Source organism: Salmo salar, chromosome ssa09, assembly GCF_905237065.1.
Source record: "Salmo salar chromosome ssa09, Ssal_v3.1, whole genome shotgun sequence".
NCBI classification, from domain to species: Eukaryota; Metazoa; Chordata; class Actinopteri; order Salmoniformes; family Salmonidae; genus Salmo; species Salmo salar.
The window spans coordinates 42,263,965-42,290,664 of NC_059450.1; the positions used below are offsets into that span (position 1 = coordinate 42,263,965).

At 41.5% G+C, this 26,700-nt stretch overlaps 1 protein-coding gene across 5 annotated transcripts in view; it reads right to left on the reverse strand.

The window, feature by feature from the left end:
- Positions 1 to 26,700, reverse strand: part of LOC106611370 (neurexin-3a) — an 825,193-nt gene that overhangs the window by 99,785 nt on the left and 698,708 nt on the right. For all 5 annotated transcript variants that reach the window (XM_045723685.1, XM_045723683.1, XM_045723684.1 and 2 more), the window contains one exon: positions 1,870 to 2,041. In XM_045723685.1, coding sequence (XP_045579641.1) covers positions 1,870 to 2,041 — 172 coding nt within the window. The remainder of the gene's footprint in view (positions 1 to 1,869; positions 2,042 to 26,700) is intronic.

Below are 26,700 nucleotides of genomic sequence, written 5' to 3' on the forward strand. Positions count from 1 at the left end.
ACATCACATGCCAAATTAGATGTTTCCAAGGGGGATACTGATGGTATATTCTACAGCATTTTTCCTTGTGCTGGCAGGGAGAGCTGTAAGATACATTTCTACCAGTAGTCGCAGGCTCATTTGCCCAAGTCTTGGTAAACATTCTTGATCATTTCACTATTGTCATAGTCATACTGATACATGTCAAACCATTTCATATAAGAGCAAAACTTTAGTAAGTAAGGCAGAGGGAGGGAGGGAGGGAGGGAGGGAGGGAGGGAGGGAAGGAAGGAAGGAAGGAAGGAAGGAAGGAAGGAAGGAAGGAAGGAAGGAAGGAAGGAAGGAAGGAAGGAAGGAAGGAAGGAAGGAAGGAAGGAAGGAAGGAAGGAAGGAAGGAAGGAAGGAAGGAAGGAAGGAAGGAAGGGAGGGAGGGAGGGAGGGAGGGAGGGAGGGAGGGAGGGAGGGAGGGAGGGAAAACCAAGAGTACTCTGACAGCTCTTCCTACCTCTAAATAAACCAACTGTTGAGGCATCACGAACAGTCCTGAGAAGCGATAGCTCCATTGCAAAACCCAGGGAGCCTGAAGTCGATTCCAATTCAATGTCCATCTTCATTCAATCACAAAACAGCTGGAGAGCTTAGCTGGGTTAAATCAGAATTCCACTCCAAAGAACTGCTTATGGTCCCTAAAGCAAAGTCTGAAGTCCTTATATCACAGCCTGGCCTAATACAAGGGCTGATAGAGAAGAGGGAGAAGACAGCCTAACACAGGACCTTCTGGAAATGTGAAAGATGACTTGTAACTCAGTGGATACTGAACGTTGGCTACACAATACCATATATATCATATTATAGTATCTATAACACCAAGCATTCTGAAAGTTGACGAGGCAATACCATATATATGATATTAAAGTATATGTAAAACCAAACCTTTTTTAAGTTGACTAGACAATACAAAAAATTATATTACACTTTTAGAAAAAAGGGTTGCAAAAGGGTTCTCCGCCTGTCCCCATAGGAGCACCCATTTTGGTTCCAGGGAAGGGTTCTACATGGAACCGAAAAAGGTTCTACTTGGAACCAAAAAGGGGTTCTTCAAAGGGTTCTCCTATGGAGACAGCCAAAGACCCATTTTAGGTTCTAGATAGCACCTTCTTTTCTAAGAGTGTATAGTATCACTAAAACTAAGCATTCTGACATACTGCATCCATCAGGGTGTTCCTCGAAGAGATGCTGGAGATCATTCACATTTCCTGTCTGTTAGGCAGGGTTTACACAGGCAGCCCCATTTTGATATTTGGTCACTAATTGGTCTTTCGACCAACTAGATCAGATCGTTTTTTCAATAACTGGGCAAAAGATCAGAATGGGGCTGCATGTGTAAACACAGCCTAATAGGCCTTTAAGCTGCCGAAAGGCCTTTATTGTGCCATAATTGCAAACATAGTGTAGCGACTTTAACCCAACAATTAGCGACTTCGACAAGAGGTCCTGATCTCATGGTGTAACGGTTAAGGTATTGGTTAGGTTTGACAGTCACTGTGCTTGTAGTCTAATGACAATGGAGCATTTACAAGCTTGAAGTAGCTGAAAGAGAAACAGTATAGTGGAGAACAGAAGGAGTAGTACTGGTGCTGACGCTGTACTCCAGGGTCTCTCTCTGGGAAGGAGCTCAGCAGCGTGTGGTCCAGTGAGGTTGGGGTAAGTTTACAACTTGTCATGTGCATGTATGGTGTGTTTACTACACAGGTAAACCTACAATTGCATGTGCAGGTCACAGCACAGGTGAAACCATGCAGTGTGTGTGTGTGTGTGTGTGTGTGGGGGGGGTGCGCAGCACAGGTGAAACCATGCAGGTGTGTGTGGGGGGGGGGGGGTGGTCCTTACCTCCTGGGAAGTGTTCATTGATAGACCAGTTGTCCACCTGGAGTGTGGCGTTACCCCCGTTTCTGGTAAAGCGTACCACATGGTACAGCCCGTCATTCACTGGTGTGCTATTCTCTCTCACGCTGATGTCCATTGTGCCGATGTTAAACGTCACACCAATCTTCCCTTGTTCCTAGAAGAAAAAAACGAATCATTCATTTAGTGATTTGAAAAAAAAAAAACATTCGGAAACAATTTTTCCGGTGATCGACTTTTTGTTGTTGTTGATAAATGACTTTTTGCCGTAGTGCATCAATTATTTTGTTCAAAATACTCAGATCTTATTGCTAAAAACGAGGTAATCGAATGAATAAATGCTGAAAGTGTATAACTTTATTACTTAGAGTCTGCGGAATGTCACTGGAAGAGTCAATGAAAAACTAAGGAATTCAAGGTTTAATTCTCTAGCTCTTTTCGTTCATTATTCAGTCCTTGAATAATCCATTATATTAACCTTAAAGGCCCCCTTCTGCTGGATAACACACACACACACACACACACACACACACACACACACACACACACACACACACACACACACAGAGAGAGAGACACACACAGAGAGACACACACAGAGAGACACAGACACAGATACAGACACAGACACATGCGCACACACACACACACACACACACACACACACACACCCTCATACACTATATATATATATATATATATATATATATATATATACCTGCAAAAATCAATGGTGTTGAGTAAACAGAGATAAGCTAGATTAATGAGCAGTGAAGGCTCACAGAGTCACATGTTGGAAGACAACAGATGTCACCTGGCAGGTGACCAATTCCACCTCCTCACTCCAAACTAACCTGTGATCATCAACCAACCAGGAAGCAACCTGACTCTGTAGTGGCTAATGGGTAGATCTAAATGTCACCATCTGGATATAGAAGTATTACTAGTTCTATGGCATCCCCTTCGCATTTTGCCGATCCGAAATAATCTGATCCACACCACATTCAACATGTCAAAATCAGTCAATTATCTGCAATTCTGGTGATACTGATAATAACATTCCAAAATGTTCCAAAATGACACACTAACGCTAATCAGCATCAAATTAAATTGCATTTGTCACATGCTTTGCAAACAACAGGTGTAAACTTATAGTGAAACGCTTACCTACGGGCCCTTCCCAACAATGCAGAGAGAAACATAGAGAAATAATAGAAAATAGACAAAAATTAATACATGGAAAAAATACACATTGATTAACAACAAATTGGCTACACACACGGATGGAGGTACCGAGTCGATGTGCAGGGATACGAGGTAATACCAAGGCTATATACAGGGAGTACCAGGTAATAACATGGCTATATACAGGGAGTACCAGGTAATAACATGGTTATATACAGGGAGTACCAGGTAATAACATGGCTATATACAGGGAGTACCAGGTAATAACATGGTTATATACAGGGAGTACCAGGTAATAACATGGCTATATACAGGGAGTACCAGGTAATAACATGGCTATATACAGGGAGTACCAGGTAATAACAAGGCTATATACAGGGAGTACCAGGTAATAACATGGCTATATACAGGGAGTACCAGGTAATAACATGGTTATATACAGGGAGTACCAAGTAATAACATAGCTATATACAGGGAGCACCAGGTAATAACATGGCTATATACAGGGAGTACCAGGTAATAACATGGCTATATACAGGGAGTACCAGGTAATAACATGGCTATATAGAGGGAGTACCAGGTAATAACATGGTTATATACAGGGAGTACCAGGTAATAACATGGCTATGTACAGGGAGTACCAGGTAATAACATGGTTATATACAGGGAGCACCAGGTAATAACATGGTTATATATATATAGGGAGTACCAGGTAATAACATGTCTATATACAGGGAGTACCAGGTAATAACATGGCTATGTACAGGGAGTACCAGGTAATAGCATGGCTAAATACAGGGAGTACCAGGTAATAACATGGCTATATACAGGGAGTACCAGGTAATAACATGGCTATATACAGGGAGTACCAGGTAATAACATGGTTATATACAGGGAGTACCAAGTAATAACATAGCTATATACAGGGAGCACCAGGTAATAACATGGCTATATACAGGGAGTACCAGGTAATAACATGGCTATATACAGGGAGTACCAGGTAATAACATGGCTATATAGAGGGAGTACCAGGTAATAACATGGTTATATACAGGGAGTACCAGGTAATAACATGGCTATATACAGGGAGTATCAGTACTGAGACAATGTGCAGGAATACGAGGTAATAACATGGTTATATACAGGGAGTACCAGGTAATAACATGGTTATATACAGGGAGTACCAGGTAATAACATGGCTATATACAGGGAGTACCAGGTAATAACATGGCTATATACAGGGAGTACCAGGTAATAACATGGCTATATATAGGGAGTACCTGGTAATAACATGGTTATATACAGGAAGCACCAGGTAATAGCATGGCTATATACAGGGAGTACAAGGTAATAACATGGCTATATACAGGGAGTACCAGGTAATAACATGGCTATATACAGGGAGTACCAGGTAATAACATGGCTATATACAGGGAGTACCAGGTAATAACATGGCTATATACAGGGAGTACCAGGTAATAACATGGCTATATATATAGGGAGTACCTGGTGTAATAAAGATAATCTAACGTTTTACCTAATGATATATAAGGAGGGCATTTGCACAACATGTTTCACAACAGCACACAACAAAACTCCAGAGACATATTGAGCAACCAACTGATACCAATCACGACCACACCCAGAGACAGATGGCTGACTTAAGCACTCACACAAACATGTCAAGACATGAAAGCGCCCTAGCCACACGAACTGACCACTGGTGTAAAAAACAACATTCCATGAATATCGCAACCACCCAGACACGAATTACCAGAAATACACACACACACACACACACTTAGGGGTGTTGGACTCCGAGGACAAAGGACACTGCCAAGGGCCAATGGGAAGTCGACACCACCCGGAGAATGGACCGTCCCTCCACTCATCGACCAGTCAGGAGAGCGGACCTACTAGACTCAACCTACGTCAACACACTGTTATTTCATTGTATAAATGAAACGCACACTATGTTTCGGGGCTCTCTTCTGCTAGTTCCCTATGAGCTAAACGAAGGAGTCCGTGCACGCTTTGCCAAATATCTTTGTCTCATAATAAACTGCCTTACTATAAACTGAATCCACCCGGTCCAGCGTCTTGACTTGGTCTCCTTCTCAAGTAACTGATCATCAACACTGGTAATAACATGGTTATATACAGGAAGCACCAGGTAATAGCATGGCTATATACAGGGAGTACAAGGTAATAACATGGTTATATACAGGGAGTACCAGGTAATAACATGGGTATATACAGGGAGTACCAGGTATTAACATGGTTATATACAGGAAGCACCGGGTAATAACATGGCTATATACAGGGAGTACCAGGTAATAACATGGTTATATACAGGGAGTACCAGGTTATACCCTGGCTATATACAGGGAGTACCAGGTAACAACATGGCTAATGTGGTGGATGAATCAGAATCAGTTGGGTAACATAGATAATTAAGATGTTTTATTAGTATAATATGCTTATGTGAGATACTTGTCATTAGAAAGTGTCCTTTGGACTCTGGTGTCTTTCAGTTGCACTTTTCCCTTAGCTGGGGCTCAGTCACTTGGGGCCCAGAGAGGGGAGAGGTCAGACTTGTCTTCATGTGAATGTGTCTTTACCTATTCTTAAACCACGTGATTAATGGGGAACCAATTATTTGTCTCCATAATGTCTGTGCGCAGGTCACTCCCCCCAGTGAGCCTGTCCAGGAGTGGGGTCAAGAGGGGGTTTGCTTGAGATGGGAGTATCTAGAGTTGACAATTGATATATGCCATTGGATGAAATGGTGTTTTTGTTCTATGAAGTACCAGGGATGAGATTAGAACCTCGTCATTAGGGATCAAACTGAACGATAATTTATAGTGAATGCTATCTAGATACTCCTCTCTAAAGTAAACAGTCTTTCTTTGTGAACCGTTCCTAACTATCTGTGGTTTGTCATGTCAAAAGGGGGTGGATATTTGGGTATAAAATATCTCAGTAGCCATTTTGTTGGAACCTTCCTGGTTCATTCGAGAGAGTGCATTATTGAAGATCAAGTGCTTTTGCAAAAGTATCTTAATTATTAAAGATGTAGTTAACTCGGACTGGTGTGTTTGTAACTCTCCTCATTTGGTAATGCAGAAATTAGCCACCACACTATATATAGGTAATAACATGGCTATATACAGGGAGTACCAGGTAATAACGTGGCTATATACAGGGAGTACCAGGTAATAACATGGCTATATACAGGGAGTACCAGGTAATAACATGGCTATATACAGGGAGTACCAGGTAATAACGTGGCTATATACAGGGAGTACCAGGTAATAACGTGGCAATATACAGGCAGTACCAGGTAATAACATGGCTATATACAGGGAGTACCAGGTAATAACATGGCTATATACAGGGAGTACCAGGTAATAACATGGCTATATACAGGGAGTACCAGGTAATAACGTGGCTATATACAGGGAGTACCAGGTAATAACGTGGCTATATACAGGGAGTACCAGGTAATAACATGGCTATATACAGGGAGTACCAGGTAATAACATGGCTATATACAGGGAGTACCAGGTAATAACGTGGCTATATAGAGGGAGTACCAGGTAATAACGTGGCTATATACAGGGAGTACCAGGTAATAACGTGGCTATATACAGGGAGTACCAGGTAATAACATGGCTATATACAGGGAGTACCAAGTAATAACATGGCTATATACAGGGAGTACCAGGTAATAACATGGCTATATACAGGGAGTACCAGGTAATAACATGGCTATATACAGGGAGTACCAGGTAATAGCATGGCTATATAGAGGGAGTACCAGGTAATAACATGGCTATATACAGGGAGTACCAGGTAATAGCATGGCTATATAGAGGGAGTACCAGGTAATAACATGGTTATATACAGGACGTGCCAGGTATTAACAAGGCTATATACAGGGAGTACCGGGTAATAACAGGGCTATATACAGGGAGTACCAGGTAATAACATGGCTATATTGAGTGAGTACCAGGTAATAACATGGCTATATACAGAGAGTACCAGGTAATAACATGGCTATATACAGGGAGTACCAGGTAAAAACATGGCTATATACAGGGAGTACCAGGTAATAACATGGCTATATACCGGGAGTACCAGGTAATAATATGGCTATATACAGGGAGTACCAGGTAATAACATGGCTATATACAGGGAGTTCCAGGTAATAACATGGCTATATACAGAGAGTACCAGGTAATAACATGGCTATATAGAGGGAGTACCAGGTAATAACATGGCTATATACAGGGAGTACCAGGTAATAACATGGCTATATACAGGGAGCACCAGGTAATAACATGGCTAAATACAGGGAGTACCAAGTAATTACATAGCTAAATACAGACCATACCAAGTAATACGGCTATTTACAGGGAGTACCAGGTAATAACATGGCTATATACAGGGCATACCAGGTAATAACATGGCTATATACAGGGACTACCAGGTAATAACATGGCTATATACCGGGACTACCAGGTAATAACAGGGCTATATACAGGGAGTACCAGGTAATAACAGGGCTATATACAGGGAGTACCAGGTAATAACATGGCTATATACAGGGAGTGCAAGATATTAACAAGGCTAGATACAGGGAGTACCGGGTAATAACAAGGTTATGCACACGGGTAGCAGTAGAGTCAATGTGCAGGGATACGAGGTAATAACATGGCTATATACAGGGAGTACCAGTACCGTGTTGATGTGCAGGGGTACCAGGTAATAACATGGCTATATACAGGGAGTACCAGGTAATAAAATGGCTATATACAGGGAGTACCAGTACATAGTCGATGTGCAGGTGTACGAGGTAATAACATGGCTAAATACAGGGAGTACCAGTACTGAGTCAATGTACAGGGATACCGAGGTAATTGAGGTAGGTATGTACATACAGGTAAGGGTAAAGTGACTAAGCAACAGGATAGATAATAATAAGGTGATTGAGGTAGGTATGTACATACAGGTAAGGGTAAAGTGTCTAAGCAACAGGATAGATAATAATAAGGTGATTGATGTAGGTATGTACATACAGGTAAGGGTAAAGTGACTAAGCAACAGGATAGATAATAATAAGATGATTGAGGTAGGTATGTACATACAAGTAAGGGTAAAGTGACTAAGCAACAGGATAAATAATAAACCCCTTCCTCTATTTTCTCTTCTCTCAACCTGTTGTTACTTCCTTCATACTTCCTCTGTAGTTAATCATAGCTGGAATCACCTCCTCATCTGTATACAGATCAGAGTCTATGGCCAGATGATAAATAGTATCGAGGGAGATGTGTTGTGCATTCATCACCACTGATCAGAGCAAGGCCTGGGCAGAATCTAGGCCAGGGCTCTCAAGTTCGTTTAGAAGACATCGGACAGGAAGTAGAAGATACTGTACAGCGTTACCTACAGTCATTTGGTCAGTAATAACTGTGGGATTGAGATTAATTAAGGAATAATTCTATATAATAACTTACTTGAAATAATGCAAATGTTCTAACTTTTGTTTGCTATCTTTTTGAAGATACAGGTTTTGTAAGGGGTCTGAATTTTAAATGCAAATGTACCTTCGAACTGGATGTATTTCTGTGTAACATCCTGTTCATGTATTTAAACTGAGGGGAACATACGGAGTTCTTAGATAACTCACATGATGAAAACGGGTGGAAACAGAAAAATACATTTAGTCAGATCTTTTTCCCCGCTCTTAATGAAATTGGAATCGAAAGCGAGTCAGTGTATTTTTACTTTTTGATCATAGGCTTTCCTCTCGCTGGTTTCAACATGTTGGTAACATCAAAGAGCATGGTTTAAATACCACCCACATGTTTACACCCGCAAGCAAATGTTTAATCTATAAAGTCATGGAAGCTTCAAATCTCCAAAATAGTTTATTCCCAAAATCTGTTGAAAATGTGTTGTTTCCAAAGCAGTCAAATATCTTGTGATGATAGTGATGATATGTAATGATAAGCTTATTAAAACGCCTCCTCATTGAATTGTTCACTGTGAATATCCTTAACAAATGTAAAAATAAACAACATAATTAGCCGTGAAATATGGGCAGGCTTCAAGGAGCATCGGGGGACTCCTTTAGAACAGTGAATGAAACCAAAGGCAACACTCCATCACCATGGCCCCTTTGAGATATTCTCCTAATGGAGCTGCCATTTAACGCGCCTGACTCTGCGGCAAGATAAAGACAGGCGCATAATAGTGATCCATATCCCTTGGAGCGTGGCAGTGTGCTGGAGCGCTGAACACACAGGGATGGCAGGGTGATTCCATGGTATCACCTGCACAAATTGATAAGTGTTTAAGAAATGAACAAGGCGCTCTGTGAGAGAATGGCGTGTAAACTGCTGATAACATAATGGGAGGTTTGTCTGTAGAGATGGGAGCTGAGAGGGAAAATAAAGCAGAGATGACAAGTGTTTCATCAATGAAAGGCTGGGGTTAGCTAGAAGTCAATGAACAATAAAAACAGACAGTTCGTTCTTCAATAGCAGCACAAACAATCTTCCGGCAAAGAGCGGAAACGTTTTTGTAAAGTTTGGCCACATTACAATAAGGAAGTTGATTATACCGTAGTGTGATTATGAAAACATACTTTTCACAGTAATTAAGGGTGAGTCAACATCTTGCGTTGGGTATAAGGAAATTAGATTACATTAGTTCGTAATGGCCGTTACTCTGACCCAAGACCACCGTGTTAATGATCTTTTCAACACACACGTGACACAGTGTACAAGAACAAAGTGGTGTCTCAACTGACGTTTTATACAAGACATGGCATTGCTAACTGCCATAACAGGTAATAACAGTTTAGTGTAAAACAGACCCATTGTGGATGTCTTAGCAAGAAACATTCACACTAGCAATTGTCTCTAATGGCTTGATTTATTATTTGCTTTAAAATACACAATTGACAAGAATTTTGAACAATTATCAACAAAATATGAAAGCCAAAAGGTAATTTATTAACTAATGCTATAAAATTCAGACATGTAAGGTTAGTAGTTTGGTGTTCAGACAGAGAGAGGTATTTTCAGGTTCAAGCTCTAGCCCAGTGGTGACAGAATAATTTCCACCAAAAAGGAGCCTTATTATTAACAAAATCAGAAGGACCAAAAAAGAGCATTTAACTCACCTCAACAGTATGTACCTATTTAGGTGTTCATGCATTATGCATGTTGGATGCACGAGTGGGAGCCACAATTACGGGTTTAAACTAGGTATTAGGGGTTTAAACTAGGTATTAGAGGTTTAATCTAGGTATTAGGGGTTTACTCTGGGTATTAGGCATTTAATCTAGGTATTAGGGGTTTAATCTAGGTATTAGAGGTTTAGTCTAGGTATTAGAGGTTTAATCTAGGTATTAGGTGTTTAATCTAGGTATTAGAGGTTTAATCTAGGTATTAGGCATTTAATCTAGGTATTAGGCGTTTAATCTAGGTATGAGGCGTTTAATATAGGTATTAGAGGTTTATCTAGGTATTAGAGGTGTAATCTAGGTATTAGGCGATTAACCTAGGTATTAGGGGTTTAATCTAGGTATTAGAGGTTTAATCTAGGTATTAGATGTTTAATCTAGGTATTAGAGGTTTAGTCTAGGTATCAGGGGTTTAATCTAGGTATTAGGGGTTTAATCTAGGTATTAGAGGTTTAGTCTAGGTATTAGGGGTTTAATCTAGGTAGTAGGGGTTTAATCTAGGTATTAGGGGTTTAATCTAGGTATTAGAGGTTTAATCTAGGTATTAGAGATTTCATCTAGGTATTAGGGGTTTAATCTAGGTATTAGAGGTTTAATTGAGGTATTAGAGGTTTAGTCTAGGTATTAGGTAAACAATAGATAAGTAAAGAATTACAAAATAATAATAATAACATCAGCGAGGCTATATACAGGTGGTACCAGTACAGAGTCAATGTGCGGGGGCACCGGTTAGTCGGGCTATTTGAGGTAATATGAGATTAGTTAAAGTGACTATGCATAAATTATAAACTGGGAGTTGCAGCAGCATAAAAGAAGGGTTGGCGGGCGGGGGGTTCCGAGTGGCGCAGCGGTCTGTGGTAATGCATCTCAGTGCTAGAGGCATCACTACAGAACCCTTGTTCGAATCCAGGCTGTATCACAACCGACCGTGATTGGCCAAACCGACCGTCCCCGGGTTTGGCCAGTGTAGGCCGTCATTGTAAATAAGAATTTGTTCTTAACTGACTTGCCTAGTTAAATAAAGGTTACATGTGTTTGAATAGGGCAGCCTGTGGCTCATTTAATTTGTTTTCTTCAGAGAATCTGTGAATGAAGGTTATTCCATGCGAGAAATTGCCAATAAACTGATGATCTCGTACAACGTTGTGTACTACTTCCTTCACAGAACAGCGCAAACTGGCTATAAATTTAAAGAAGAGTTGAGGCCCCAGTGCACAACTGAGCAAGAGGACAAGTACATTAGAGTGTCTAGTTTGAGAAACAGATGCCTCACAAGTCCACAACTGGCAGCTTCATTAAATAGTACCCGCAAAACACCAGTCTCAACTTCAACAGTGAAGAAGCAACTCCGGGATGCTAGCTTTCCAGGAGTTCCTCTGTCCAGTGTCTGTGTTCTTTTGCCCATCTTAATATTTAATTTTTATTGGCCAGTCTGAGATATGGCTTTTTCTTTGTAACTCTGTAAATTAGGAATTTCCTTTTTTTTTTCTTCTTTTTTTTTACATCTGGAAAAATGTCCAAAAACCTTTTTTGTTTGCTTTGACATTATGGGGTATCGTATGTAGATTGCTGAGGATTTGTTTTTTTTATCTCATCCATTTTAGAATAAAGCTGTGAATACTTTCTGAAGGCACTGTATGTATGCTAGCCGACTAAACTTTTCTCCACGATTTACAATGGAGTTTAGTCAGCTACCTGCAGGCCTACTGTATTTATCTTTAAATGCAGTCACCTCGGTTTTAATTTGAAGCATCTTTTTATCCTTCGTTTTAAAGATGTCGGAGGTCACAGAGAGACAGATTAACATCTTGATGCTAGTTTTAGTGGAGATCCGGTAGGGAAAAAACACATCTAACAATGCACTGAGCTTTTCTAGGAGTGGTCTGAGGCAGTTGGTAAAATATCGACCACTATTCCATTTATATTGTAACCTAACTTAACGTAACATATAATACTAAATGGAGTACCACAGATGTACGTGCAAAGTAATGCGAATTGCCCTGAGACCTCATTGGGAGAGAAAACAAAATGGATGGGTCTGAACATTAACTGGAATCTGAGAAAAGGTTACTAGTCAGGAGAAGGTCAGCTAACTGTATCATTAGAATAAGATAGAATAAGAGAAGGGGAAAGAGAGAGACGAAGAAAGAGAGAGAAAAAGAGAGAAAGAGAGAGAAAGAGAGAGAGAAAGAGAGAATGAGAAAGAGAGAGAGCATGATAAAGAGAGATAATTAGAAAGTGAGAGAGAAGGAGAAGGAGAGAAAATGAGAAAGAGAGAGAGAGAATGAGAAAGAGAAAGCGAGAGAGCAAGAGAGAAGAGAAAGAGAGAGAAAAAGAGAAAGAAAAAGAGACAGGACAAGAGGGAGAGATAAAGCACAGAATCATACTCACTAAATTAATACTTAAAGACAACTTCACGCATTCCACATCAGCCGACTCAACACTGCATCGTCGCAAAACAACTTTCAAGCTCATGACTTTGACAATCAGCAGTAACTCCCTTAACACTCTCACAGAGAGGGGGAATGAACAAGCAGTAACTCCCTCAACACTCTCACAGAGAGGGGGAATGAACCAGCACTAACTCCCTCAACACTCTCACAGAGAGGGGGAATGAACCAGCAGTAACTCCCTCAACACTCTCACAGAGAGGGGGAATGAACCAGCACTAACTCCCTCAACACTCTCACAGAGAGGGGAAATGAACCAGCAGTAACTCCCTCAACACTCTCACAGAGAGGGGGAATGAACCAGCAGTAACTCCCTCAACACTCTCACAGAGAGGGGGAATGAACCAGCAGTAACTCCCTCAACACTCTCACAGAGAGGGGGAATGAACAAGCAGTAACTCCCTCAACACTCTCACAGAGAGGGGGAATGAACCAGCACTAACTCCCTCAACACTCTCACAGAGAGGGGGAATGAACCAGCAGTAACTCCCTCAACACTCTCACAGAGAGGGGGAATGAACCAGCACTAACTCCCTCAACACTCTCACAGAGAGGGGAAATGAACCAGCAGTAACTCCCTCAACACTCTCACAGAGAGGGGGAATGAACCAGCAGTAACTCCCTCAACACTCTCACAGAGAGGGGGAATGAACCAGCAGTAACTTCATCAACACTCTCACAGAGAGAGGGAATGAACCAGCACTAACTCCCTCAACACTCTCACAGAGAGAGGGAATGAACCAGCACTAACTCCCTCAACACTCTCACAGAGAGAGGCAATAAACCATATGCTATCCTCTACTAAACGTCTCCAAACTGGCATCAATGGGAGATGAAGAATAGACATTCACATACTAACACTCAGGAGCTCCCGTGGCTGTGGCTTATGGAGATATCAAAGGTGTTGATGAGGCAGAACGAGCCTTTTAATTCACTGTCTGCTGTTGCTGTTGCTGCTGCTGCTGCCACTGTGACTGTGCTTGCCAAGCCAGGCAGTATACTGCAAACACAGACAGATGCCAGGCCATTTTAATCTGCTGAGAACTTGCTGGATCGACAGTCCTCGAGAGGAAAGGAATGGAGGGAGAGAAAAGGTGAGACGGAAGGAGAGATAGAGAGCCATAGAGAGAGAGGGGGAGAGAGAGAGAGAGAGAGAGGAGTGATGAAGAGAGCAGTAAGAGTGAGAGAGCTGAATGGAGAGGTGGGAGAGTTTTCGAAATGACCTTGTATTGAATCTGAAGTGCTGACCATAAAGTATGGTTTACACAGGGCAAGACTGGACAGGACAAGACAGGACAGGACAGGACAGGACAAGACAGGACAGGACAGGACAAGACAGGGCACTCACTGTCACTGACACACACAGGCAGGAACTGAGAACAAGGATATGTGCTCCATCATCATAACTGATATTCAGCTATAATGCAAGTATCGCTATTGACAAAGATAATCATTTCTAAGCTCTTCCTTACATTGTGGACAGCTGGAAACTATATCAAACTGGGGATGAAAACTATCCCTGAAGAAATCTCATTCTAGGTTCCTTTATCAGCACTGTATTTATTCTACCTGGAGTAGAACTGCCAATAGGTTTGTTCAGGAGCGGTGTGAATAAGCTGTCATTTTAATCTAGTTTTTTCTCCTATTTGAGTCATGATTGTGTTAGCACCACATACAGAGTAGCATTCATTCAAACTCACTCTTCCCTTCCCTGCAATTTGTCTTCCTGTCAACACTGTGATTTGTGGAAAGAAATCAGAAAATAGATCAAGTTGTTCTGCAGCTTAAGGCAATGGGTTCATTTGAATATCCAGGTAAAAATTTACAGCTTCCGCTGGATACTGAAATGGGTTCATTTGAATAACCAGGTAAATATAGACAGCTACAGGTGAATACTGAAATGGGTTCATTTGAATAACCAGGTAAATATTGAATGGAACACAGATCTGAGAAGAATATAGTGCCATATTTATTTTTGATTTAAGAGGTTAAAACTTCTACACTTCTTGAAACTGCCTGGCGCCTTCAGAGAAATTTAGTAGTGCTTAATAATGTGTTGTTCCCATTGATCTCTTTTGCAGTGACTGCCAATTCAGGGGCTCCATTCAACTATACCTGCATTACAGTATTGACACATACAGTTGAAGTTGGAAGTTTACATACACCTTAGCCAAATACATTTAAACTCAGTTTTTCACAATTCCTGACATTTAATCATAGTAAAGATTCCATGTCTTAGGTCAGTTAGGATCACCACTTCATTTTAAGAATGTGAAATGTCAGAATAATAGTAGAGGGAATGATTTATTTCAGCTTTTATTTATTTCATCACATTCCCAGTGGGTCTGAAGTTTACATAATCTCAATTACTATTTGGTAGCATTGCCTTTAAATTGTTTAACTTGGGTTAAACGTTTTTGGTAGCCTTCCACAAGCTTCCCACAATAAGTTGGGTGAATTTTGGCCCATTCCTCCTGACAGAGCTGGTGAAACTGAGTCAGGTTTGTAGGCTCCTTTCTTGCACATGCTTTTCCAGTTCTGCCCGCAATTGTTCTATGGGATTGAGGTCAGGGCTTTGTGATGGCCACTCCAATACCTTGACTTTGTTGTCCTTAAGCCATTTTGCCACAACTTTGGAAGTATGCTTGGGGTCATTGTCCATATGGAAGACCCATTTGCGACCAACCTTTAACTTCCTGACTGATGTCTTGAGATATTGCTTCAATATATCCACATAATTTTCTGTCCTCATGATGCCATCTATTTTGTAAAGTGCCCCAGTCCCTCCTGCAGCAAAGCACCCCCACAACATGATGCTGCCACCCCCATGCTTCACGATTGGATGGTGTTCTTCGGATTGCAAGCCTCCCACTTTTTCCTCCAAACATAACAATGGTCATTATGTCCAAACAGTTCTATTTTTGTTTCATCAGACCAGAGGAAATTTCTCCAAAAAGTAAAATTTTTGTCCCCATGTGCAGTTGCAAACCATATTCTGGCTTTTTTATGGTGGTTTTAGAGCAGTGGCTTCTTCCTTGCTGAGCGGCCTTTCAGGTTATGTCGATATAGGACTCGTTTTACTGTTGATATTGATACTTTGTACGTGTTTCCTCAAGCATCTTTACAAGGTCGTTTGCTGTTGTTCTGGGATTGTTTTGCACTTTTTGCACCAAAGTACATTCATCTCTAGGAGACAGAACGCGTCTCCTTCCTGAGCGGTATGACGGCTGCGTGGTCCCATGGTGTTTATACTTCCGTACTATTGTTTGTACAGATGAATGTGGTACCTTCAGGCGTTTGGAAATTGCTCCCAAGGATGAACCAGACTTGTCGAGGTCTACAATTTTCAGGTCTTGGCTGACTTCTTTTGATTTTCCCATGATGTCAAGCAAGAGGCACTGATTTTGAAGGTAGGCCTTGAAATACATCCACAGGTACACCTCCAATTGACTCAAATTATGTCAATTAGCCTTTCAGAAGCTTCTAAAGCCATGACATAATTTTCAGGAATTTTACAAGCTGTTTAAAGGCACAGTCAATTTAGTGTATGTAAACTTCTGGCCCACTGGAATTGTGATACAGTGAATTATAAGTGAAATAATCTGTCTGTAAACAATTGTTAGAAAAATTACTTGTGTCATGCACAAAGTAGATATCCTAACCAACTTACCAAAACTATAGTTTGTTAACAAGAAATGTGTGGAGTGGTTGAAAAATGACTTTTAATGACTCCAACCTAAGTATATGTAAACTTCCGACTTCAACTGTACAAACACACCTTTTTTACACTTTGTCAAAATGATAGAAGAGTTTAGGGCCCTGTAAAACTTTAAAGTACCCCCTCACAGATATAAGCTTCCAGTTTGCGTTAAAGACAGATGTGAATAGTTGAATTTCTAATGTTGGGTTATCGCAATCAATGGACATCCAAACAACCAAAATAAAACATTCTTAAATGTTGAAAAAATGTTGATATAATGTTGATAGATCTGAAATGTTGACCACTGGCTTACTTTACCAAAATCATGAAAAATATGCTGTATTTTATGAGTGGGAATGTGTATTCAACACTGGAAAGGTAAGAACGTGGTAACTAACCAACAAAAACAGGTGGATAGCTGCATCCTAATATGGCGACCGGAGTGTGGACGAGTGGGTGTGTTGAAGGAGTGGGTGTATGAAAAGCAAATCAGCATCTGGTGCTTTTTACTGGGCAGCTATATCACAGTTAGCTAATATGGCCAAAAAGATTCTCACATGATTTTATTTCAAACAATTTAGATGCCACCTTGATACAAACAGTACCAGTCAAAAGTTTGGACACACCTATTCATTCAAGGGTTTTTTCTACATTGTAGAAAAATAGTGAGGACATCAAACTATGAAATAACACATATGGAATCATGTAGTAACCAAAAAAGATGTTAAAGAAATCAAAATATTTTTTATATTTTAGATCCTTTAAAGCAGCCAACCTTTGCCTTGATGATAGCTTTGCACAATCTTGGTATTCTCTCAACCAGCTTCATGAGGTAGTCACCTGGAATACATTTTAATTAACAGGTGTGCCTTGTTAAAAGTTAATTTGTGGAATGTATTTCCTTCTTAATAAGTTTGAACCAATCAGTTGTGTTGTGACAAGGTAGTGGTGGGAAACAGAACATCGCCCTATTTGTAAAAAGACCAAGATCATATTATGGCAAGAACAGCTCAAATAAGCAAAGAGAAATTACAGTCCATCATTACTTTAAGACATCTGGAAGTTTTCAAGAACGTTGAAAGTTTCTTCAAGTGCAGTCGCAATAAACAGCAAGCACTGTGATGAAACTGGCTCTCAAGAGGACCACCACAGGAAAGGAAAACTCAAGAGTTACCTCTGCTGCAGAGTTCATTAGAGTTACCAGCGTCAGAAATTGCAGCCCAAATAATTGCTTCACAGAGTTCAAGTAATACACACATCTCAACATCAACTGTTCAGAAGAGACGGCGTGAATCAGGCATTCATGGTCAAATTGCTTCAAAGAAACCACTACTAAAGGAAACCAATAAGATGAAGATACTTGCTTGGGCCAAGAAACACGATCAATGGGCATTAGACCTGTGGAAATCTGTCTTTTGGTCTGATGAGTCCAAATGTAAGATTTTTGGTTCCAACCGCTGTGTCTTTGTGAGACGCAGAGTAGGTGAACGGATGATCTCCGCATGTGTGGTTTCCACCATGAAGCATGGAGGAAGAGCTGTGATGGTGTGGGGGTGCTTTGCTGGTGACACTGTCTGTGATTTATTTAGAATTCAAGGTGCACTTAACCTGCATGGCTACCACAGCATTCTGCAGCGATACGCCATCCCATCTGGTTTGTGCTTAGTGGGATTATCATTTGTTTTTCAACAGGACAATGACCTAACACACCTGCAGGCTGTGTAAGGGCTATTTGATCAAGAAGGAGAGTGATGGAGTGCTGCATCAGTTTACCTGGCCTCCACAATCACCCGACCTCAACCCAATTGTGATGAGTTGGACCGCAGAGTGAAGGAAAAGCATCCAACAAGTGCTCAGCATATGTGTGAGCTCCTTCAAGACTGTTGGAAAAGCATTCCAGGTGAAGCTGGTTGAGAGAATGCGAGGAGTGTGCAAAGCTGTCATTCTATCGGAAGGGCTGGCTGAGTTCTATCGTAAGGACTGACTAGTGTGCAAGGACGGCACACTAGTCACCATTGGTGGTGGCAAACATTTGAAGTAATTCACTAGATGACAAAGATGTGATGGTTGAATTGAACAAAATCCAAATCAAATCAAATGTTATTTGTCACACGCACCGAATACAATGGGTGTAGACCTTACCATGAAATCTTTACTCACGAGCCCATACCAACGATGCAGAGAACAAACATTATAATAAATAAAAAAAATAGTAGCACAAGTGGAATAGAATGCACAATGGAGCTAAATGCAAGGAGGTCCAGAACAGATCAAGGTATCTGAGGTAGATAAATGCAAGGAGTACCAGAACCAGATAAAGGTCTCTGAGGTAGATAAATGCAAGGAGTACCAGAACCAGATAAAGGTCTCTGAGGTAGATAAATGCAAGGAGTACCAGAACCAGATAAAGGTCTCTGAGGTAGATAAATGCAAGGAGTACCAGAACCAGATAAAGGTCTCTGAGGTAGATAAATGCAAGGAGTACCAGAACCAGATAAAGGTCTCTGAGGTAGATAAATGCAAGGAGTACCAGAACCAGATCAATGTATCTGAGGTAGATAAATGCAGGGTAAAGTCACTAGGAATCAGGATAGATAATAATAAGACCAAAAAAATAAGAGTAATAGCAAAATTTGATGAGTGTGAAAGTGTGTGTGTGTGTGTGTGTATGTTGTGTCGGAATGAGCATGTGTGTTATGCTTGTAGTGTATGGGGATGTGTGTGAGTTTTGTGTGAGAGTGTCAGTGTAGTGTGAGTGAGTGAGTGAGTGAGTGAGTGAGTGAGTGAGTGAGTGAGTGAGTGAGTGGTGAGTGAGTGAGTGAGTGAGTGAGTGAGTGAGTGAGTGAGTGGGTGAGTGAGTGAGTGAGTGAGTGAGTGGGTGAGTGAGTGAGTGAGTGAGTGAGTGAGTGTGTATATAGTGTGTCTACAGTGCCTTCGGAAAGTATTCAAACCCCTTGACTATTTCCACATCCAAATCCTCAGCAATCTACACCCATAATACCCCATATTTACAAAGCGAAAATAGTTTTTCTGAAATTTAAACAAATGGATAAAAATAAAAAACAGAAATACCTTATTTACATAAGTATTCTGACCCTTTCCTATAAGACTCGACATTGAGCTCAAGTGCATCCTGTTTTAATTGATCATCCTCGAGATCTTTATACAACTTGATTGGTGTCCACCTGTGGTAAATTCAATTGATTGGCCATGATTTGGAAAGGCACACTCCTGTCAATATAAGGTCCCACAGCTGACAGTGCATGTCAGAGCAAAACCCAAGCCATGAGGTCAAAGGAATTGTCCGTAGAGCTCCGAGACAGGATTGTGTCGAGGCACAGATCTGGGGAAGGGTACCAAAGAAAGTTTGGAACCACCAAGACTCTTCCTAGAGCTTGTCGCCTGGCCAAACCGAGCAATCGGGGGAGAAGGGCCTTGGTCAGGGAGGTGACTAAGAACCCGATGGTCAATCTGAAAGATCTCTAGAGTTCCTCTGTGGAGATGGGAGAACCTTCCAGACGGACAACCATCCCTGCAGCACTCCACCAATCAGGGCTTTATGGCTGATTGGCCAGACGGAAGCCACTTCTCAGTAAAAGGCACATGACAACCCACTTGGAGTTTGCCAAAAGGCACCTTAATACTCTCAGAACATGAAAATCAAGATTCTCTGGTCTGATGAAACCAAGATTGAACTCTTTGGCCTGAATGCAAAGCTTCACTTCTGGAGCAAACCTGGCACCATCCCTATGGTGAAGCATGGTTGTGGCAGCATCATGCTGTGGGGATGTTTTTCAGTGGCAGGAACTGGGACACTAGTCTGGCTCGAGATAAATATGAACGGAGAAAAGTACAGAGAGATCATTGATGAAAACCTGCTCCATACTGCTCAGGACCTCAGACTGGGGTGAAGGTTCCCCTTCCAACAGGACAAAGACCCTAAACACACAGCCAAGAAACCGCAGGAGTGGCTTCGGGACAAGTCTCTGAATGTCCTTGAGTGGCCCAGCAAGAGCTCAGACTTGAAGCCAATTGAACATCTCTGGAGAGACTTGAAAATGAATGTGCAGCAACGCTCCCCATCCAACCTGACAGAGCTTGAGAGGATCTGCAGAGAAGAATGGGAGAAACTCCCCAAATACAGGTGTGCCAAGTTTGTAGCGTCATACCCAAGAAGACCCGATGCTTTAATCACTGCCAAAGGTGCTTCAACAAAGTACTGAGTAAAGGGTCTGAATACTTATTGTAAATGTGATATGTAAGTGTTTTTAATTTGTATACATTTGCAAAAATGTATAGAAACCTGTGAGGGTATTATGGGGTATTGAGATGTGATTATGGGGTATTGTGATGTCATTATGGGGTATTGTGTGTAGATTGATGAGGGGAAAAAAACATTTAATACATTTTAGAATACGGCTGTAACGTAACAAAATGTGGAAAAAGTCTGAATCCTTTCCTGAAGGCACTGTATATACGCTTGTGAGTGTGCATAGAGTCAGTGCAGATAGTCCGGGAAACCTTTCAATGAACTATTTAGCAGTCTTATGGCTGATGGAATCTATCTGTTTGTCTTTCAGACCCTCTCCTTCATCTGCTTATATTTACCTGCCTTGATTCCTGTCAGGCTCTCTGGGATCTGTCAATCAAGACCAGGGGAACGACAGTAAAGAGGACAAACAGAGCTGAGATGGACAGGGGCGTGGCCTAAGGGAGCTGATGTGGTTCAGAGGTGTTTGAAGGCAATCTCTTCATATTTTTACTTTAGTTGACACAATAAGGCTGTCAGTTAGAAAGAGTGCCTGTATCTTATCCCTGTTAACTTTACATGTACATCCTATAGACGAGGACAATTTTGAGTATGATGAAAACACTGTTTCAGGTGTTGTTGAAATCAACCAATCGATGACCAGGGATTTCAATGTTGATCTTATCTTGTCTTGTCTTATCTTTGCCTGACGCTGTATCCAGTTGTGGCTTGTTTATTCTCTTTTTTTTTATTGCTATGGAAAACGAGATAATAAGTGATTTACTGTATATAATGGTGAGAGGTAAACACACACACACACACACACACACACACACACACACACACACACACACACACACACACACACACACACACACACACACACACACACACACACACACAGTGCAGTCATAAAAGCTGTAGAGAACAAAAATATATACTATCTCCCTATCCTCCCTCCCTCCCTCTCAGTTCAATTCAAAGGGCATTATTGGCATGGGAAACATATGTTTACATTGCTAGCGCTGCAGATGGCCTTTCCAGTCTGTTCATTATTGTTGGTGTGGTTGTGGTGACCTGAAGCTTCAAACTTCATGCTGACCTTGTCGCCTCTATGAATGCCTGGACATTACTGGGAATACTTTGGACTTCTAATTACCTGATGCTCTGTCTGCCATAGAAAGTCAGTGAAGAGGAGCAGCATTTTACTAAAAGAAAAAAGGTGGGAGTACACACCCCTGCTGCCAACCCTTTGCTATAGAGCAGAGTTAGACTTACATACTTAGACTTGCAGAGTTAGACTTATCGAGTTAGACTTATCGAGTTAGACTTACCGAGTTAGACTTACAGAGTTAGACTTACAGAGTTAGACTTACATACTTAGACTTGCAGAGTTAGACTCACAGAGTTAGACTCACAGAGTTAGACTCACAGAGTTAGACTTACAGAGCTAGACTTACAGAGTTAGACTTACAGAATTAGACGTACACTTATAGAGTTAGACTTACCGAGTTAGACTTACAGAATTAGATTTACAGAGTTAGACATACACTTATAGAGTTAGACTTACAGAGTTAGATTTACAGAGTTAGACTCACAGAGTTAGACTCACAGAGTTAGACTCACAGAGTTAGACTCGCAGAGTTAGACTCACAGAGTTAGACTCACAGAGTTAGACGTACTGCTGGCCGCTGTAAATTTACTTTGAAAAGTTTAGTGTACCTGTGAACAACTCAAAACACCCGCAATCTCCCCCTGCCACATATACCTGGACTTAAATCAACTGAAATAAACAGGCGAGGCGACATTTCGAGGCGGTAAATAACACGCATTACCGTGGCAACAGCAAGAAGGTAACAAGCTTTCGCCAGTGACTGGGCTTCGTGATATAAACATGAGTAGGACAGAACACACACAGACCTGCACTTACGCCTCTCCCTTCACCCTGACCATGTCTGAATTCCATTATCACAGACAAACGTACACACACACACACACACACACACACACACACACACACACACACACACACACACACACACACACACACACACACACACACACACACACACAATTTCCATGTCTGATTATTTAATGATATAGCATTGATTAAAGTTGCTCTCTGATCCAGTTAAGGGGCTAGTACCATGTAAAGGTTCAGATGAAAATAGTTTGCCTTTATAATAAGAAAGGTCAAACTGTGTTGTGTTTCTAACAATTGCCTCGTACTGTTGACATCTCATTGCACTGCTTCGAAAACCCAGACTAACATTATGGTGACTCAATAAGCCTTTTACACAGTTGAACCAAGCTTGTTGTCTACCCTACTCTTGGGATATAATGAATACATTCACACTACTATACGAGTCTGATTACTATTAAAACTTCAACTGAACTGCCAGTATTCTCGGGTTTCATAACGCTCTCTTTAGACAATTCACAAAGTCAAAACTGAAATGGAAATGCTGCCCTTCCTGGACCGTCGCTATATCTAGATGGGCATAAAGCTGCTCTCTGTATTTTGGGAGTGGAAATACATATTCACCTAAATATCCATCTTTGTGGAAGAGATAATTGATCTGAGTCGTGCTTAGGGATGGACGGATGCTTTTATTGATGCTTGGCATATCGTAGACTATCTAATAATAGCACAATATATCAGGTGGATGATTTGCTCTGCTTTGAAACTTTACCTTGGACAAGATGTATTATTAAATATCAAGTCATGTCTAGCTTTCAGTATCAAGTCTACCTGTTCTGAAATCTTACATTTGGCATACTTTGTCACTGTTGAGAGTGGCCATACTAATCCAATGAATATTTAATATTTTAGGCACATCTGTCCTTATATGAGTCTTGTTCTGAGCCACATATCTGAGCCACATGCCTGTTCAACATATTGTCCTGTAGAGCACATTATCCACTCTGACTGTGATTATTGCTGTCTGGGTGTCATCTTTAGCTCGGCACACAGACACACTCCAACTCCATCTGAAGGTGTCGTCATGTCAGGGGTCACTGTGAATAAACACATCAAACAAATAATTTCTGAGAAAAACCCTGTCACCTTCCCTCCACCCCCCCACCCACCCCGACCCCCTGCTGTTAGCCAATTGGAAAGGTGAAGGGGAGTCAGACAGACAGACAGCAATTTGGACTAAAACATATTCTGCACCACTTTGGGATGAATACATTTTGCCCCCTGCCTATATGCGAAAAAGAACATCTTTGGGCTTGAGAAAATGGCATGTTTTCTTTCTTTCTTTGTTGGGAAACTTTGATGGTGATGGACAGGTTGGAGGAGATGAAAGGGGGAGAGAGAACGAGGGAGAATAAAAGTGATCCATTGAAAGTCAGAGGACACAAGTTTATCCCTCCATGCACTCTTGAAGCAGTGTCTTCTGGGATACGCGTACAGCCGCTGACATCTTGGCCATCATCACAGTGACAGCTGCTTATACAAACTTCCTCTCAGAAGCTAGCGGCCATGTTTAAAAAAATGATGAGTCGTTCAAATGCTCCACTCAAGAGTTGATGACATCACTAGAGCTTCAGTTATGGGCCTGTTATTATTACCACCAGAGATAAAACGTAACATAGACAGGGTCTGCTATTATTATCACCAGAGATCAAACGTAACGTAGACAGGGCCTGCTATTATTATCACCAGAGATAAAACGTAACATAGACAGGGTCTGCTATTATCACCAGAGATAAAACGTAACATAGACAGGGCCTGTTATTATCACCAGAGATAAAACGTAACATAGACACAGTCTGCTATTATTATCACCAGAGATAAAACGTAAAGAAGACAGGGCCTGCTATTATTATCACCAGAGATAAAATAGAACGAAGACGGGGGCTGTAACAATTATTATTTATTTTTTTGTAATTTTTTTTAACCTTTATCACGAGAGATAAAATGTAATGGAGGGGTTGCTTCTCACACTCTACCTAGATATTACAATCTGTCTTCTTCTTTTGCACATTAAAGAAAATAAAAGGATCTCATGTTGATATAGGTATCTACTTCTATAGGTCAATTCACAGCACACTGCAGATGTTTAATTGTGATCACTGTGACAACCAATCAAATGTGAGAACCAGGTCCACTCTTTCTTAGGTTTACTGTGATTATCCCTGAAGTTACTGTATGCCTCCTCAAATCAGTCTTAGCACTTTGCAAGTGTTGGCAAACACTGCCTGTTACAACCCTACACCTCTGACCACAGTAGAACGAAACAAAACAGAGTGACAGTCCATCAAGCTTTTCTGAGCCGTTCTGTTTTCAGAGTTTTTTCCCAACCCAAAACCAACTCAGCGGATCGATGTGCAGCGCAGGACCTGACCTTTGTGGCCAAGTGTGTTTCTTCCATATCCCCTTTTCATCTCAGCTCGGGTTTGGCCACTTCTGAAAAACAAGCAGCTCAAATTCATCGGCTTTCGAAACCGCCAGCAAGCCAATTTAATGTAACTTCCAGATCAGAAATCTACCTTAGGGGGATCACATTACAACTGTCGCCTGCTCGCTGTGAGACAGACAGGAGCCTGGAGGAGCTACAACTAAGTCTGCTCGCTGTGAGACAGACAGGAGCCTGGAGGAGCTACAACTAAGTCTGCTCGCTGTGAGACAGACAGGAGGCTGGAGGAGATACAGCTAAGTCTGCTCGCTGTGAGACAAACAGGAGCCTGGAGGAGATATAGCTGAGTCTGCTTGCTGTGAGACAAACAGGAGCCTGGAGGAGATATAGCTAAGTGCCTTTCTCCAAAGAGGGAACATGGAATTATGACTTACATACTAAACTGATTCCATGAATCATCCTAAACTGATTCCATGAATCATGCAGAGAAGAGGGGAGGGCCAGGGTGGTCTGGGAGGGGGTACATTACACCCATACACCCCCTCTAGACTCTGGGAACACAGAGGAGCAAGGGACAGCATCAGAGTGTGGCTGAGAGAGATGTGTGTGTGTTTGTGTGTGAGTGAGAGTGTGTGTAAGAGTGTGTGTGTGTGAGAGAGTGTGTGTGACTGTGTTACTGTGTGTGTGTGCGTGTGTGTGTGTGCATGTCTGTGTGTGTGAGAGAGTGGGTAACTGTGTGTGTGTGTGTGTGTGTGTGTGTGTGTGTGTGTGTGTGTGTGTGTGTGTGTGTGTGTGTGTGTGTGTGTGAGAGGAAGAGTCTGATTGGGTGTGTGAGAGAGAGTGTGTGTGCGTGAGAGAGAAAGAGACAGTGTGTGTGTATGTGAGAGAGAAAGAGAGAGTGTTTGTGTGTGTGTGTGTGTGTGTGTGTGTGTGTGTGTGTGTGTGTGTGTGTGTGTGTGTGTGTGTGTGTGTGTGTGTGTGTGTGTGTGTGTGTGTGTTGGTCGGTTGTTGTGCGTGTGTGTGTGTGTGTGCCTGTCGGTCGGTCGGTGTGCATGTGTGTGTGTGAGGAGACAGGGCCAGGGTGCATTTGATTTTCACACAGCATTAGAAGGTAATATTAAACCTTGAAGCATCGATTCATAAAGCCAGGCTAATAGAGATTAAAGTCAGGTCTTTCTGAGGAGGGAGGGATGTATGAAAGGAAAACCCTCAAAAAGCCTTTGCCCTGATCCTCACAGACTTCAAGTGCATTTAACCTGCCGCTATGTGACACTCCGACTGTCTTATACGCTCAGTCAGTCTAATGAGGTATCCCAGGGTGCCTTGCCATGCTTACTATAAAAACCATGATGGGCTTGGTGGCAATAACTGCAATGACTTCTGTCTTTTCAAATTTTAAATATGAAATGCCTGCGTGTCTGACAAACATTTGCCAAAATTATATATTAAAAAAATAAGAACAAGACACAGATGTCCTCTCTCCCCTCTTCCTTCCTCTCTGGATTCTAGCTAAATCAAGTCAATCATTTAAAATAAAAATGGTTAGATATTCGGCCCTGTTTGTTTTCAGAATGTCTTGTTGCTATTTTGTTGGCTAGCTAACCACTTCCTTT